Source organism: Phoxinus phoxinus (assembly GCF_949152265.1).
Source record: "Phoxinus phoxinus genome assembly, chromosome: 1".
In the NCBI taxonomy this organism is placed as follows: Eukaryota; Metazoa; Chordata; class Actinopteri; order Cypriniformes; family Leuciscidae; genus Phoxinus; species Phoxinus phoxinus.
The window spans coordinates 32,615,540-32,629,453 of record NC_136876.1 but is presented as its reverse complement, the minus strand read 5'-3'; the positions used below and the strand labels follow the sequence as shown (position 1 = coordinate 32,629,453).

The following is a 13,914-nucleotide window of genomic DNA, read 5'->3' as shown; positions in this document are numbered from 1 at the left end:
AGTGCACATATTTAGTCATGATCATTGCATAATATCCTGTGCTGCACTGTCATGTGCAGATGGTAGGGTAAGATGGGGAAAGATGCCCCCCTTAAGAACCATGTGCATTTTTTTAAAAGTACCAACTATTCTGTTTAAAATTGTGTTTTGATAATTTAGTTGAATAAATGAATAACTAATGACAGGCAAGACAGAATACCAGTAAAAGAGATTCATCTGAAAGGCAATGGTTTGTTCTGTTACTTAAATAAATGTATTTGAGTACATTAAATTTAACATTTCATTTAATATTCAACAATAATATTGATCTACCTGCATTGACACCATTATATGAGAACTGAACTGAGCTGGACGGTGACATCATGGTTTTCTCCAGAGCGTATATAAATTAATAACGTTTTTTACAACAAAAATGAAACATCAACTGAACTTACTTAAGCTGGACTGTGATGCTATTTTCTTCTGGAAAAAAAAACTTTGTTGCATTATTTCCTGTTATCTCAGTAAAGCTGCTTTGAAACAATCTGTATTGTAAAAAGCGCTATATAAATATGACTTGCTTGACTTAACTTGACATAAATATTAATTGCCCATAGTTTTATTGAAATTACATAATAGCAACACTATGGGCCCTATTTTAACGATCTGAAACGCAAGTGTCAAAGTGCAAAGCGCAAGTAACTTTGTGGGCGGATCCCGGCGCTGTTGCTATTTTCCCAGCGGGATAAATGACTCTTGCGCCCGACGCAAATGTAAAAGGGGTTGGTCTGAAGTAGCTTCATTATTCATAGGTGTGGTTTGGGCGTAACGTGAAATAAACCAATCAGAGCGTCCTCTCACATTCCCTTTAAGAGCAGGCGCGCTTGTTCCATGGCGGATCGCTATTATAACGGCGGATTTGCCAGCGCACGCCAGGAGCGGTTCACAGCCAAAGAGACCGATGTTCTCGTCAGGGCCGTAAAACACAGAGAAGTGACATTGGGGATGATGGGAGAAACCCACCCAAATTAGGTTCGGTTAAACAGGCGTATAATTTTGGTAAATGTGTAGCCTAATCTAGATTTTTTTTTATTTTTATCTAGATAGATCTTTTTCACATCTTCACGGACACAACAATGATTTCCCTCGTGTGTTAATATTTTTCCTTGTAATAATGTATGATTTGCAAAAATGAAAACTGCTGCATCTGTTTATATTAGAGAATCAAAGTGGATGCGCGTTAACATTATGGCCAAGCACGCGCCCTTAAAATACCACATCACTAACGCGCAACTCGCCACTGTCTTTAGACTGTTTTTTTCCTGATCAATGGCGCAATTGCTTTCTAAAACTGGAAAATAGCACCATGGAAGTTTTGCGCCGGAACACGCCTTCTCTTTGCGCTGAACCTCCCCCGCGAGCGCAAGTTCATTCCCTAATTTACCGACGTGCATCTGTGGAGGGAAAAGTCCGCTGTGCGCGGGTGCAAAATAGGAATGATACATGCGTCGGTGTTCAAAGTCAATTGCGCTGGGTGCAAGATAGGGTCCTATGAATTCAAATTTAATGATTTCACTAAATAAGCCAATAGGTTTGAATGAATAGGGAATATGTCTGAAAAGTACATTCTCATGGAATTTCTGACCATAATCAAGGACACATATGGGTGGGGGGAGGGGCCTGTCATCTTGCCCTACTTTAGGCGGTACCATATCAAATGAATAGATTATTTAAAAAGTTGACAAACCAGCAACAAGAACCGGTAACATTTGTATTCATAAATCAGTAAACAAACCCTTATTATAAACCATATTTAAATAATTAATGTTGCAGTGATGACAATGAACAGCAACAACATCTTATGCAACATGACCTTTACAAGGCGTGTGACACAATTTCTTGACAACTTTACAAGCTTATAAGTTAATTGGAGGGGTAGCTAGTTTTCTTAGAAGTAGCTCTTTTGTTCTTCGTGATGTTTGTTTATGTGTATCTCTAAGGCGGAGAAAATGAATTTGTTTTTCTTAAATGAAATTGCGTTCTTTATAGGTAGAGACAAATAATCATATGCTGTCAAAATTGTATTTCACCATTTGTTTCAGGCAACCCAGACAGACACGCATAGCCTTCATCCGTGCTCACGCACAAGATAAAAGAGAAACCATGTAATCGAGTAAGAATAAATGATAAAGGGACAGCAAGCATGAAATAAAAACATTTCAATCAAATTGTCTTTTGGTTTTAAAGCTGCGAACGGGGAAACATATTCAAGAGAAACGTGACTGACGGACAGATAGATAATTGCAAGTGAGACGTATGCAAAGACAGGTGCTGTAAGTCATTTATCCTTTATTGTTTTCATTTAAGGTTTGAGGTACTGAAGAAATTACCTTGGAATTGGAAACCATCAACCCCTCTGGTTTCTGCAAATGAGAAAATAGCAAAGCTGACATGACACCCCTTTAGTGTTTGTCCACATGGCAAGAAAGAGTGTGGTCTACTAAAATTACTGTTTAACGACTTCTCAGTTCATGGTTTTATAATATGGACTTATATTGGAATATGTTTCTACATTTGTACTGTGTACATGTCTGGTTATTTTTTCCCCTGCATGTGCTTGAAACCCTTTGAGGTTTACAGATCTCTCTTTGACAAAGATTTAGAAGGAATCTTCACAATTTTAGGGCAAATAAGGATAAGACGTTCATCCTCTACAGCCCATTACATTTAATTAGCAAACTGAATTGCAAATAAAACAACTAAAACATCTACATTCGGTCACAGATATTTAGCAAATCAGGAAAGTGTCCAGATTGAGTGAATTTCCCAACTGTTATAGAATACAACACCACACATTAAGCAACATGTGTCTGAATTAACATTCACATGGCTCTCTCACATGTTACAAACAACCCAGAGTACACATTCAGTATTTTATTCCGCTCTTAACGTTATTGTTTATTCAATTTTGCATTATGTTAAAGGTGCAAATCACACCCCCTTTTACTGTTGCCCCAGAAGGAGCAATTAATAAACCTGAAACAAAAAATATCTTAGCATGGATATTTATGACAGATATTTGCATACTGGCTTTAACCTCAAATCTGACTGGACAAGGGAGCCCTAGGTCATGTGTGGAAGCCTGGGCTTATTAAACCAGATTAAATACCTTTTATTTATTTATCAGATTTTAGAAGCTTGTCAACAAATTCATGGTGCAACACATCTGCCAGGGGCCTTAGTGTCCCAGAACAATTTGTTCAAAAGCTTCACCAACAGTTTCAACACACAAGCTCTCTTAAGCTTTCTTATTTTTCATTTTTGTGACTGAATTTTGTGCCAGTCAGTATTCTTAAATTGAATATTGAAGTAAGTTAAATTGAGAAATGCAATTAAGCTCTCTCTCGTCACCCAGAACTGACCCTCTTTTCATTATTTTTAGCCAAAGCACATTCTGTGAGTATGATTTTGCCTCAGTTAATGAATTCTGGCTGAAACGCTGTACATGTTGAAGAATGAACGGGTCAGTTGAGGCTTCATTCATACTGATGTATAGTGATCTGAGAACCTCATATTTAGTTTGAGAACAGTATAGACACAATCACACATTTGAACCGTCCATCACCCACCATCAAATAACCTTGTGGGACAGGGAACATAGTAAATATCTGATAACATATGGCAATTGCAGTATTACAAACCACAGAACAGATGAAAATCTCTGAAATTATAAGATGAGAAAGATGATAAAAACTCACATAATAAATCACAATGAACACCTCTAAACCTTTTTATGTGTATGGGAATGTGGTATCATGATGGCTGTCAAAAATCTCTAAAAAGTGCTAATATTTCTCTCAATTCTGAATTAAAAGCATAGAATCAGCTTTCTAATATCAGTTTTAAATGACAAAGTAACACTTCTTACATTTGACAAAATGAAAACTGCTATTTGTATCACTACAATCTTAACCAGAAAGGAACAAAAACTCTTTTTTTTCCACAGTACTTTCTTTGTTCATAATTTTTCCAATGGGATCCAGAAAGCATTTAGAAGAACCATCCGCAGCCACAATGGGCTCGTAATGGCTGCCATTGTACCGTGACCCATTCAGCTTTTCTATGAACGATAGGAAAATAAAAGGAAGGAAGGAAGGGAGAAAAAAGAATAAAAGGAAGGAAGGGAGAGAGAAAGAAAGAAAGAAAGAAAGAAAGAAAGAAAGAAAGAAAGAAAGAAAGAAAGAAAGAAAGAAAGAAAGAAAGAAAGAAAGAAAGAAAGAAAGAAAGAAAGGGGCTCTCGGTTTAATGGTGCATCCCTGATACATCAAAAAGCCAACTGAGACGCTAGAATCACATTGCAAACGAACAGCACAAGAAGACAAAATTGTCTCCACACATGAGAGAGGATGATATGTTCGAGAAAACCGCATTGTAACGCATGAAACTGACACATGCACAGTTAGAACAGTTTCACAACATTTTCTCTGTCAATAATTTACAGTGTTTTGGCAGTAAACTTCAAAATGGCGGCTGGGGAGAGAGAGATAGAGAGAGAGAATGCGAGAACACGCAGAGGCCGTGTGCATTTGCAGTTCCTCACATGCTTGTGTTTTCGTGTTTGTCTTATGTTAACAAGTGACTGTCCTGACAGGTCCACAAACTTCTGCTTTCCTTCATGAGTCCAGAACAAACAGATGGTGTTTGCGAGAAACTTTTGGGTCCTCATGTTCCTCGAGAAGCTTCTTGGCTTCTAGTTCCCATGTTTGTGCCAAATGATGACATGTTGAGAAAAAGAAAAAGAGTCTGTTTCCTTCTTTTTCCTCTGTCCTTCACCCATTGGAGTGGAGTGGCCCGGCTCCCCCTGCTGGTGTGGAGGGGAACGGTGCTCAGCAGGCGATCTCCTCTAGGGTGCCCAGGGTGGTCTGCAAGGGAACACTGACTGTGTGGCTAATCGATTCGGAATGGTTTACCACCGGATCACATGTACTCTGAGGGAAAGCAGAACAAAAACAGATGTCATCATTCATAGAACTGTATGCCTAAGGCACAAGTCCACGCAATGGGTTCTTGATAACTAAATAAATAATTTGAAGCTCAGCAGGCGGTTGTTTTTACCACATTCTCTCCATGACTCTCTTCCTCCTCCTCACGGTTAAGCAGGTCCAGCAGTCTCTCCTTCACCACCTGCCAGCACACATCACAAACCACCATCTCATTCACTGCCAAATCAGGTCTCAAACTGCTGGCCTGAGAACAGCTTTGTAGCTCTGCCAGCGCTGCATTAATCAAATCAGCAACATGGGTTGCAGCCCAGAGCACTGACCACTGGGGGATCCCAGGAACTGGAAACCACACAGGAATTGAAAAATGGCCATTTTGATTGGGACAATCATGCATTTTGGTCTAGTTTTCAGCTCCAAACTGTCTCCTCAAGCTGTAAGCAGCTTGTTTATCATTGTTCGGTCTGGTGTGCTTTTATTGGTCGCATCTTTTTGGTCATGTGAACATTTATGGACAATTCGAATCCTACAATTGTAAAGGCCGAGCTCATGAATATTAATTAGGTCACATTGCTGGGTTGCACTAGGAGGTTACCAAGAAATGTGAGGCTGGCCTATTCAATATTCATTAGCTTCGTAATTTCACACACCGGGACGGGTGCCTTTGTCCTGAACCTGAGGAGGTTTAACATGCCCTGTGGACATTATTGAGTCTCTCTCTTTGTTAAAGTTTACTGGTTAATATGTCAGTTCTTAAGATGTTAAACATTTTAAACAAGTTCCACATTTTTAAATTTAAAATCTCAGTGGGCATATATTCTCATGCATTTCCAATGAAGCTAAACGCTTTAGTGTTTCTTTTATTTTTATGTGCTTTGTCAACAGCAGCCAAAAGGCTTAACATCCTTAAAAGGCCTAAGTTTTAGGATGAAATCTGTCCATTTAAAGCTATCCTGCATAAGAAATCCATTAAAACAGGACAGGGCAGAATGCAAAATGAGTGTGTGTGTGTGTGTGTGTGTGTGTGTGTGTGTGTGTGTTCCTGAGGGTATGAGTGGTGTAAGGGCTTGTGCTGGCTGCTGTCCACAGAGCAAAGAGACCAGCAGCAATGCAGAATTAATGAAGGCTCATTATGATGAAACTCTCCATCAGTGTCATTCATTCATTCTACACCAGAGACAGACAGACTCAAGTTTTCAACAGCCATCACAGTGTCTGGGGGAATGTATGTGTGTGTGATTCTCTGAATAAATTTGCAATTTTTAATGTCTCAGCTTGTTAAAATGATTATTGCAGTGTGTATAGCGTCTCCTGTGCCTCTGAGTTTGGACACCGAATGGGGTGTTTTTGTGTCAGACAGGGTCACTTGACAAGCACCAAATACGTGTAAAAATTGGCTTTCGCAAGAAAAAAAAATAATATATATAACATACAACTGGCTGGAAGTTATTTAAACTTTAAGAATGAGCAAAATGAAAATATTTTTGGGGGAAATAATCACAAAAGGCTTTCACATTTTTGTGAAAACTCTGATTCAACCGAGAGATACAGTACCGTTCAAAATTTTGGGGTAGTAAAAAAAAGTAACTGTTTTTTATTTTAATATAGACGTAAATTAAACTGTACATTTATTTAACTGTACATACATTTATTTGTGTTATGTCAAAGCGGAATTTTGAGCATCATTACTTAAGGTTTCAGTGTCTCATAATCCTTTAGAAATCATTCTAATATGATGATTTAGTGCTCAAAAACATTTCTCATTATTATCAAGGTTGGTAACAGTTTACGTAAACCATGATACATTTTTTCATAATTGTTTAATGAACAGCGTTTACTTCAAAAATGTCTTTAATCAATTCCTTAAAAGAAAAAAAGTATTAATAAAATGAATATAAAATCTTACTGACCCCAAACATTTGAAGGATTGTGTATATGATGCTGAAAGTGCTGTGTTTGTGACAAATACACAAGAAAAAGCAAGTAAATAATACAATTGTCATAATGACAATCATTTTATTTTTTAATATAATAGCGAATGATGTTACATCATGGCATGTTAGACCCTGTGTTTAGATGCTGACATACCTCATATGCATAATCGAATAGCTCCAGGATGGTCAGGATACTTGCACCGATAAACAAGCCCATCTGACCACCAATATCACCTGCAACATAAATATATTTATGATTTAGAGGAATGGAGAAAGAGAAAAGATGAAAGAGACAGTATTCATACTACAGTATGTCGTGTTACCTAGAAGACCTGCAACCTCATATGCTTTCTTCTGCTCTATGGTCTCATAATTCAGAGCTTCAAAGAACACATCCAGAACTAGGATATTGTCCCTGCAACAACAGAACACAAAGAGTGCTGCTTTGAATTTCAGATATTTTGGTTCATGGCAAAACCAGTAAAAACCTTTCACGCAAAAAGTCATTTGTCCTGGTCATACACGAAACACCTGGACAATGTAGTGCAACCTGACACAATCACTGCAAAGTAGAATATTATTGTTGCTTCATATTAAGCTAAGTACAGCAGGACTTTGGACCAATGAGATTTTACTGTGAGCAGAGCTACTCAATATGATGCAACATAAATAAAAAACAAATGACCAATAAAACGTTGTGGCTGCTTAGAACAGAAACTCGGATCAAAGAAATGGTGACCAACAACATATTTGTATCATGTCAGTTAGTTATACTGGTGTTTTAGTTGCACTGAGTGGATTACTTAAATGAAAGAGTGGTTTTATCCTCAGTAGCGCTTTTTGCTTCTACACACGCACACACACACGCACACACGCACACACACACACACACACACACACACACACACACACACACACACACACACACACACACACACACACACACACACACACACACACACACACACACACACACACACACACACACACACACACACACACACACACACACACACACCTATCTCAACCATTCATTACGCTCCTATTATGTTGCAGAGATGAATGATCTTGGCATGACCAATAATTTGTGTGAATGTGTGGAGGAGTTAAACAGTTTTTTTTTTTCTATCACCATAAAATGAAGCAGTCTAGCTTATCTCTCTCTAGTGGGACACCAGAGTGATGATATTCTGTCTACTTTATGCTAATATAATTGAATCTCTCTCTCTCTCTCTCTCTCTCTCTCTCTCTCTCTCTCTCTCTTTCTGTGTGTGTGTGTGTGTGTGTGTGTGTGTGAGTGAGAGAGAGAGAGAGAGAGAGAGAGAGAGAGAGAGAGAGAGAGAGAGAGAGAGAGAGAGAGACCGTATTCCCAATAGCTCCACGTCTCATACACATCAATCACAAGTTTATCGCTATGACGATGAACTAATGAATGGACAGGATGTGATATATGTCACTACATTGAAGAACAACTCACTGAATCTTCCTGACACAAAGCAAAAGTGTTCTCAACTTGTCAGCCAAATGTCTGGAGGAGATATAAATATGTCTGAGGGCCACATCAAATGTCCTGGTGTCCTAAAGCTGCTTTTATTGTAGAGAAGCACATCTATGAGGCAACATTTCAAACGCACATTACGAACAAACACACATGGGGAGTTTATTTGACACAAGTAAAGCTTTCTCCCAGAATCCAGTGTCCATTTTCTCCTGTACAGTGTCAAAACCACGCCTGTGTGCCATTCATAACTGTCAATTCAATTATAATTAACTTCCTCAATTTGTATTTGAACAATTTAAAAATTTCAAGTAAATTAAATTAAAATGGAATACAATTCTAAAGCATCTCAAATGTTTTCAACATTGATAATTACAATAATAAACGTTTCTTGAGCACCAAACCATCATATTAGTATGATTTCTGAAGGATCATGTGACACTGAAGACTGGAGTAATGATGCTGAAAACTCGGTTTTGTCATCACAGGAATAAATTACATTTAAAAATGTATTCAGATAGAAAACAGTTATTTTATTGTATTTTTGATCAAATAAATGAAGCATTGGTGAGCACAAGAGACTTCTTTCAAAAACATACTGACTGCATTCTTTTGAACGGTTGTACACCAATTCATGTTTTTACTGATTTGTTGTGTGACTTTGGATTGCAATTAAGTAACTCCCCTCACCTATCATTTCACCACCCTGTGGTTTACGGCCAATTCAATACAAGCTTGTGAAAAAAATAAAGCCAATTCTTAATTTCTAAATTTGTCCCAGTCCTAATAACACCACAGCTTGTCCTTGGCAGAAGAGTGCATGCTTGTGATCATTAACAAGCTCCGTATCTCTGTGATCATGAATATGAGGTGGTACATTAACTGGTAATTTTGCGAATTGGTGGCAGTAATGAGGTAAAGTTAAAGTCTGTGAAAAGTATTAGGAGGACTACAATTAAAAAGTTTGGAAAGTGGTAAAGTTGCAACATAAAAAAAAAAACACTTCAGAGACCTTTGGATGCTGAATTCAAAGCTGTTTTGATGTAAAGGAAAGTGGCTTTTAAAAGGGTTATGAGGTGCGTACTCACGTGATGTATTTCTCAGATCGGTTGAACTTCTTCTCCAGGTAGCGGGCAGAGGTTTTACTGGGGATCTTGACCATGGAAAGCTCTTTGTTGTATCGAGTCATGTTACAGGGGCTTCTGCAGATGCAGTTTGTGCCTTCAACTGCTGAAAGAGCAGCTACAGAGAGCAAAAAAGGGAATAGAAGAGAGGAAAAAGAAAAGAGAAAAAGAATGAGAATGAGGAGAGACAGGAAAGGGTACAGGGAAGAAATGGAGAATATATGTCTGTTCTTTCTGCAGGAAGCATTCCTGAACTGGGTTCTATATATGACTTGAACAACTGATAGTGTAAAGAACATGAGGTCGTCTTATCCTTTTCTGCACATAGAGGGTCTTTTCAGTGTCTTCACATACACACACATTCAAACACCTACACAGGTTGGAGTTTAATTCAACTTTTGGCCTTGTCAGAACACTTTTAAATCGCTGATGTCAACTCTTGACGCTTCGAAAAATATTATGTGTTGCACTTTTGATTACCTTTAGAGAAATTGGCTACTGCAAAAAAAAATCCCACAAAAAACGATGTTACCCACAATGATTTTGGTAAACCGCAAGGATCATACTGTCAAAGTGCTTGCTAGAAGTCTAGAAAAACTGACTGAAAAACTAATTGGCAGGTGAAATATGTATGAAGAAGTATTTTTTTTATATACTTGTGCTGACATTTAGCTTTCATTAAGTGATTTCATTAGAGTTAGACTCTAAGACTCAATGTTTCAGTGAGGTGAAGAGTCCATCCTCTGCTAGTTAAAAAGAGCTAAGGGTATGTGTACGAAATTGGAATTGGAATGCCAATCATAGTTTGGAACCAAAAGTAAAGAATCCTAATGGGATCACATACGAATCAAATAAAGCCCCTACTGGATATACAGTAAAGAAATTTTTTCAGGACGTTAATGGGGGTTTCATATCCAACTCCTTAATGTTTAATGCTGTTTCTTATTTCCCTTTTTTGTACATGTAAAGAAACAAAAGAGATAATTTTCTATCCTCTTGCTTGTTGCCCAGGGCTGAAATGTTTTGCTCTTGGCTGTGCCTTCCTCTGATTTCTAATCAGCTCATAACTTGCATGACCTGGAGATGGAATCTGACCTTTCACAGAAACATTTTAAAATGCATCCATCCTTGACCTTTTCTATCTCCATCTCGCTTTCTTCTCCTCACTTCAATCCCCTCTCAAACCCTACCACTGGAGACGAAGCTAAAGTCATATCATTTAATTGGAGAATTAAGTCAGATTTAACCTTCTCTAAACACTCATAGACAAATTAACAGGATTCAATCACACACACACACACACACACACACACACACACACACACACACACACACGCACGCACGCACGCACACACGCACGCACGCACGCACGCACACACATCCACACACACGTTGCGTTTTCATGTTTTATGGGGACTTTCCATAGACAATGACAATGCATTCCACTCAACCTGCTTTATTTTACTCTCAGCATTTTGTGTATAGTATAGTATAGTATAGTATAGTATAGTATAGTATAGTATAGTATAGTATAGTATAGTATAGTATAGTATATAGTATAGTATAGTATAGTGTTTCCCAAACCCTGCTCCTGAAGGATCCCCAACACTGCACGTTCTATTTGTCTCCCTAATCAAACACACCTGATTCAACTCATCAGCTCATTAACCCATGTGATAATGAGCTGATGAGCTGAATCAGGTGTGTTTGATTAGGGAGACAAAGAAAACGTGCAGTGTTTGGGGTCCTTCAGGAGCAGGGTTGGGAAACACTGGTACAACCCGATCTCATGAAAAATTCGTACAAATTTTACGAGGTGGCTAATTCGTAACAATTCATATGACCTCACTCGTACGAATTTGTATGATTTTTGCTAAATCGTACATATTTTACGAGTTGCCAAATTTGTATGAATTCTTACGAATGACCTACTCCTGACCCCGCCCCTAAACCTACCCATCACGTGGGTTTGACAAATCGCACGAATTCGCCACCTTTAGATCACTCATACAAATTTGTACGAATTGGTCGTGAGATAGCGTTGTATAGTATAGAGAAGACAGGAATTGATGGAGAAAAGAGGGCAAAATGGGATCCGGAAATGTTGGATTCAAACTTGCATTGTCCACATGAGCTTCAAAAAATATACTATGTTACAGTATATGTGATAATAACCAGGTTTTGGCACTGGCAGTGACCACAAATATTTCCTTCTTTACACAGTATTTGTTTTGATTGGACTACAAAAAACATATATTTTTTTTAATTGCATTTAAATGGCAAAATAGTATTATTATTTTTTTTTGATTATATTATTATTATTTGGTGACACTTTATTTGAATAGTCCACTTTAGACTGTCTAATATCTCTAAGTAACTTTGCAACTACATGTCAACTAGCAGTCATTAGAGACTATACAGACATTCTACAGACTATAAATAACTTTACCAAGTAAATCAACTTATTCCACATGTAGTTGCAAAGTTACTTATAGTAGAATGTCTAAAGTGGACTATCGAAATAAAGTGTAACCACATTTTTTATACACACTAGCAGGGTCGGAGTGGGACTCATTTTCAGCCCTGGAGTTTCATGCCTTAGACCGGCCCACTTTAGTTCCCGACTGACTATATTAGAATAATGTAGCTAATTAACCCCCCAGTAGCCTATATAAGTTTGCAATAGTGCACTGTTCTGTACAGCCTTGTAATTCATTGTATTTTTCAAATACATCATTTTCTATTCAGTGCAATAGCCGTACACAGGGTTTTATAACAGAGGTGCCAAAAAGTGATCTGTCCACTGTTCCACTGTCACTGGCAAAGAACATATGTATATCTGTTAAATAGGAATCCATTGTAATAAAGTTATTCTCATTCTGGGCACAGTATGCAATAGGCTCTTCCTCTACCTGCTCTCCTCTCTCATCTCCATATCCTTCTCTCATTCTTCTTCTCTCAGTCTCTATCTTTACCTGTAAATCTCCCTTCCTGAAGCTGAGCTTTGATTGATAAAGTCTTTGCAAACTGATTATTTATGTCGGTCGTTTCAAACTTCTATCGTAAAACAGCTGTTTAGTTTAGCCATCTGCCCCTTATCTCGTGAAGCGTCGCGTTGGGATTCGCTCGCGCTTCTGTGAACATAAATCCCGCTTGCTTTGATCGGTAGTATAGTACACAGTGTGCAGGAAGCAGTATATTATTATTCAATTCTGAACATGTCTTGATAAACATCCTGCAAGTAATATTATTCTGTCCCTGAGTGTTCCATGTCATTGTCATCTCAATTATCTCAAACATTTGAGAGGATCCTTTATTTCCATTCTAATATTTCTCATTCATGCACTCTAAAAAATGCTGGGTTGTTTCAACCCAATTTTGGGTAAAATATGGACAAACCCAGCAGTTGGGTTGAATTTTTAAATTACATTTTTAACCCAACGTTTGGGTTTGTCCATATTTTACCCAAAATTGGGTTGAAACAACCCAGCATTTTTTAGAGTGTGTCTACATGTTTTCATCTGCATAATGTTCTGGACTGGTGAAACTGAAAGTACACATTTCTTCCCTCCTCGGAGTGCTGTGAACAGAAAGTTGGTGTTGGTGATAATTTCCTCTCCACTTTGCCAAAAGATAGGAACCAGCTGTCAAGCATTTTGAAGCCAGCAGCTGAAGTTTTAGACAAGCTGTGCAAGCTCTTGTGCTGTGCCTTTACTTGTCAATTGAGGTTAGAGCTATCCCACTAACAATTTTCCAATGGTTTGAAATTCTGCCTCTCTTCATCTAAAATTGGCTTTGTCTCGGATGGTTGTGCACACAGAACTCTAAAAGGTAAAAATGTGTGAAATTAGACATGTTAACAACCCAAGGAAGTCTTTGGAAACAGTTTGTGTGCTGAATACCTGAACAGTTCGAAAATGCACAGTCCTAGCTATGCTCTAATTTGAATTTCTTCATTAGTGGAAGATAATTAGTGAACATGGAGCCAACTTGCTTATTATGTTTGGTATATACTGTCAGATGGTACGTAGAGAGGGAGTTAATGAGGGCCAGAATGCATTCTGTCGGTAGAGACGGTGCACAAAAAAAAGTCTTTGTTTTCCCTGAATACATTTCCAAAATAATGACTTCATTTGAGCAAGTTCATAAGGGAATTTAAAGTTCAATAAAGTTGGTCCCTGTGTCAAGAAGAGTCAAGATCTGTGAAGAAAATTGCAATTATTTTGAGAGAGAACTGAGGCATACTTTCAAAGTTTCTCCAGAGTTAATATAGTCTAATTTGGTGAAGCTGGTGAAGATTACAGATAATACATTCTGATGTCTAAAGTCTACTGCCACCCACTACAAAATCACACATATAAAACAAACAGATGTGTCCT

At 38.0% G+C, this 13,914-nt stretch overlaps 1 protein-coding gene across 4 annotated transcripts in view; it reads right to left on the bottom strand.

The window, feature by feature from the left end:
- Positions 1 to 13,914, bottom strand: part of asic2 (acid-sensing (proton-gated) ion channel 2) — a 385,466-nt gene that overhangs the window by 15,888 nt on the left and 355,664 nt on the right. For 2 of the 4 annotated variants that reach the window (XM_079611595.1, XM_079611594.1), the window contains 5 exons: positions 9,500 to 9,653; positions 7,237 to 7,328; positions 7,068 to 7,147; positions 5,095 to 5,163; positions 2,310 to 4,967 (listed from right to left, as the gene is read on the bottom strand). In XM_079611595.1, the coding sequence (XP_079467721.1) occupies positions 4,866 to 4,967; positions 5,095 to 5,163; positions 7,068 to 7,147; positions 7,237 to 7,328; positions 9,500 to 9,653 (497 nt within the window). In that variant the 3' untranslated portion in view covers positions 2,310 to 4,865. Of the gene's footprint in view, positions 1 to 2,309; positions 4,968 to 5,094; positions 5,164 to 7,067; positions 7,148 to 7,236; positions 7,329 to 9,499; positions 9,654 to 13,914 lie in introns of those variants that run through there. The other 2 variants (XM_079611593.1, XR_013797479.1) reach the window with 2 other exon arrangements.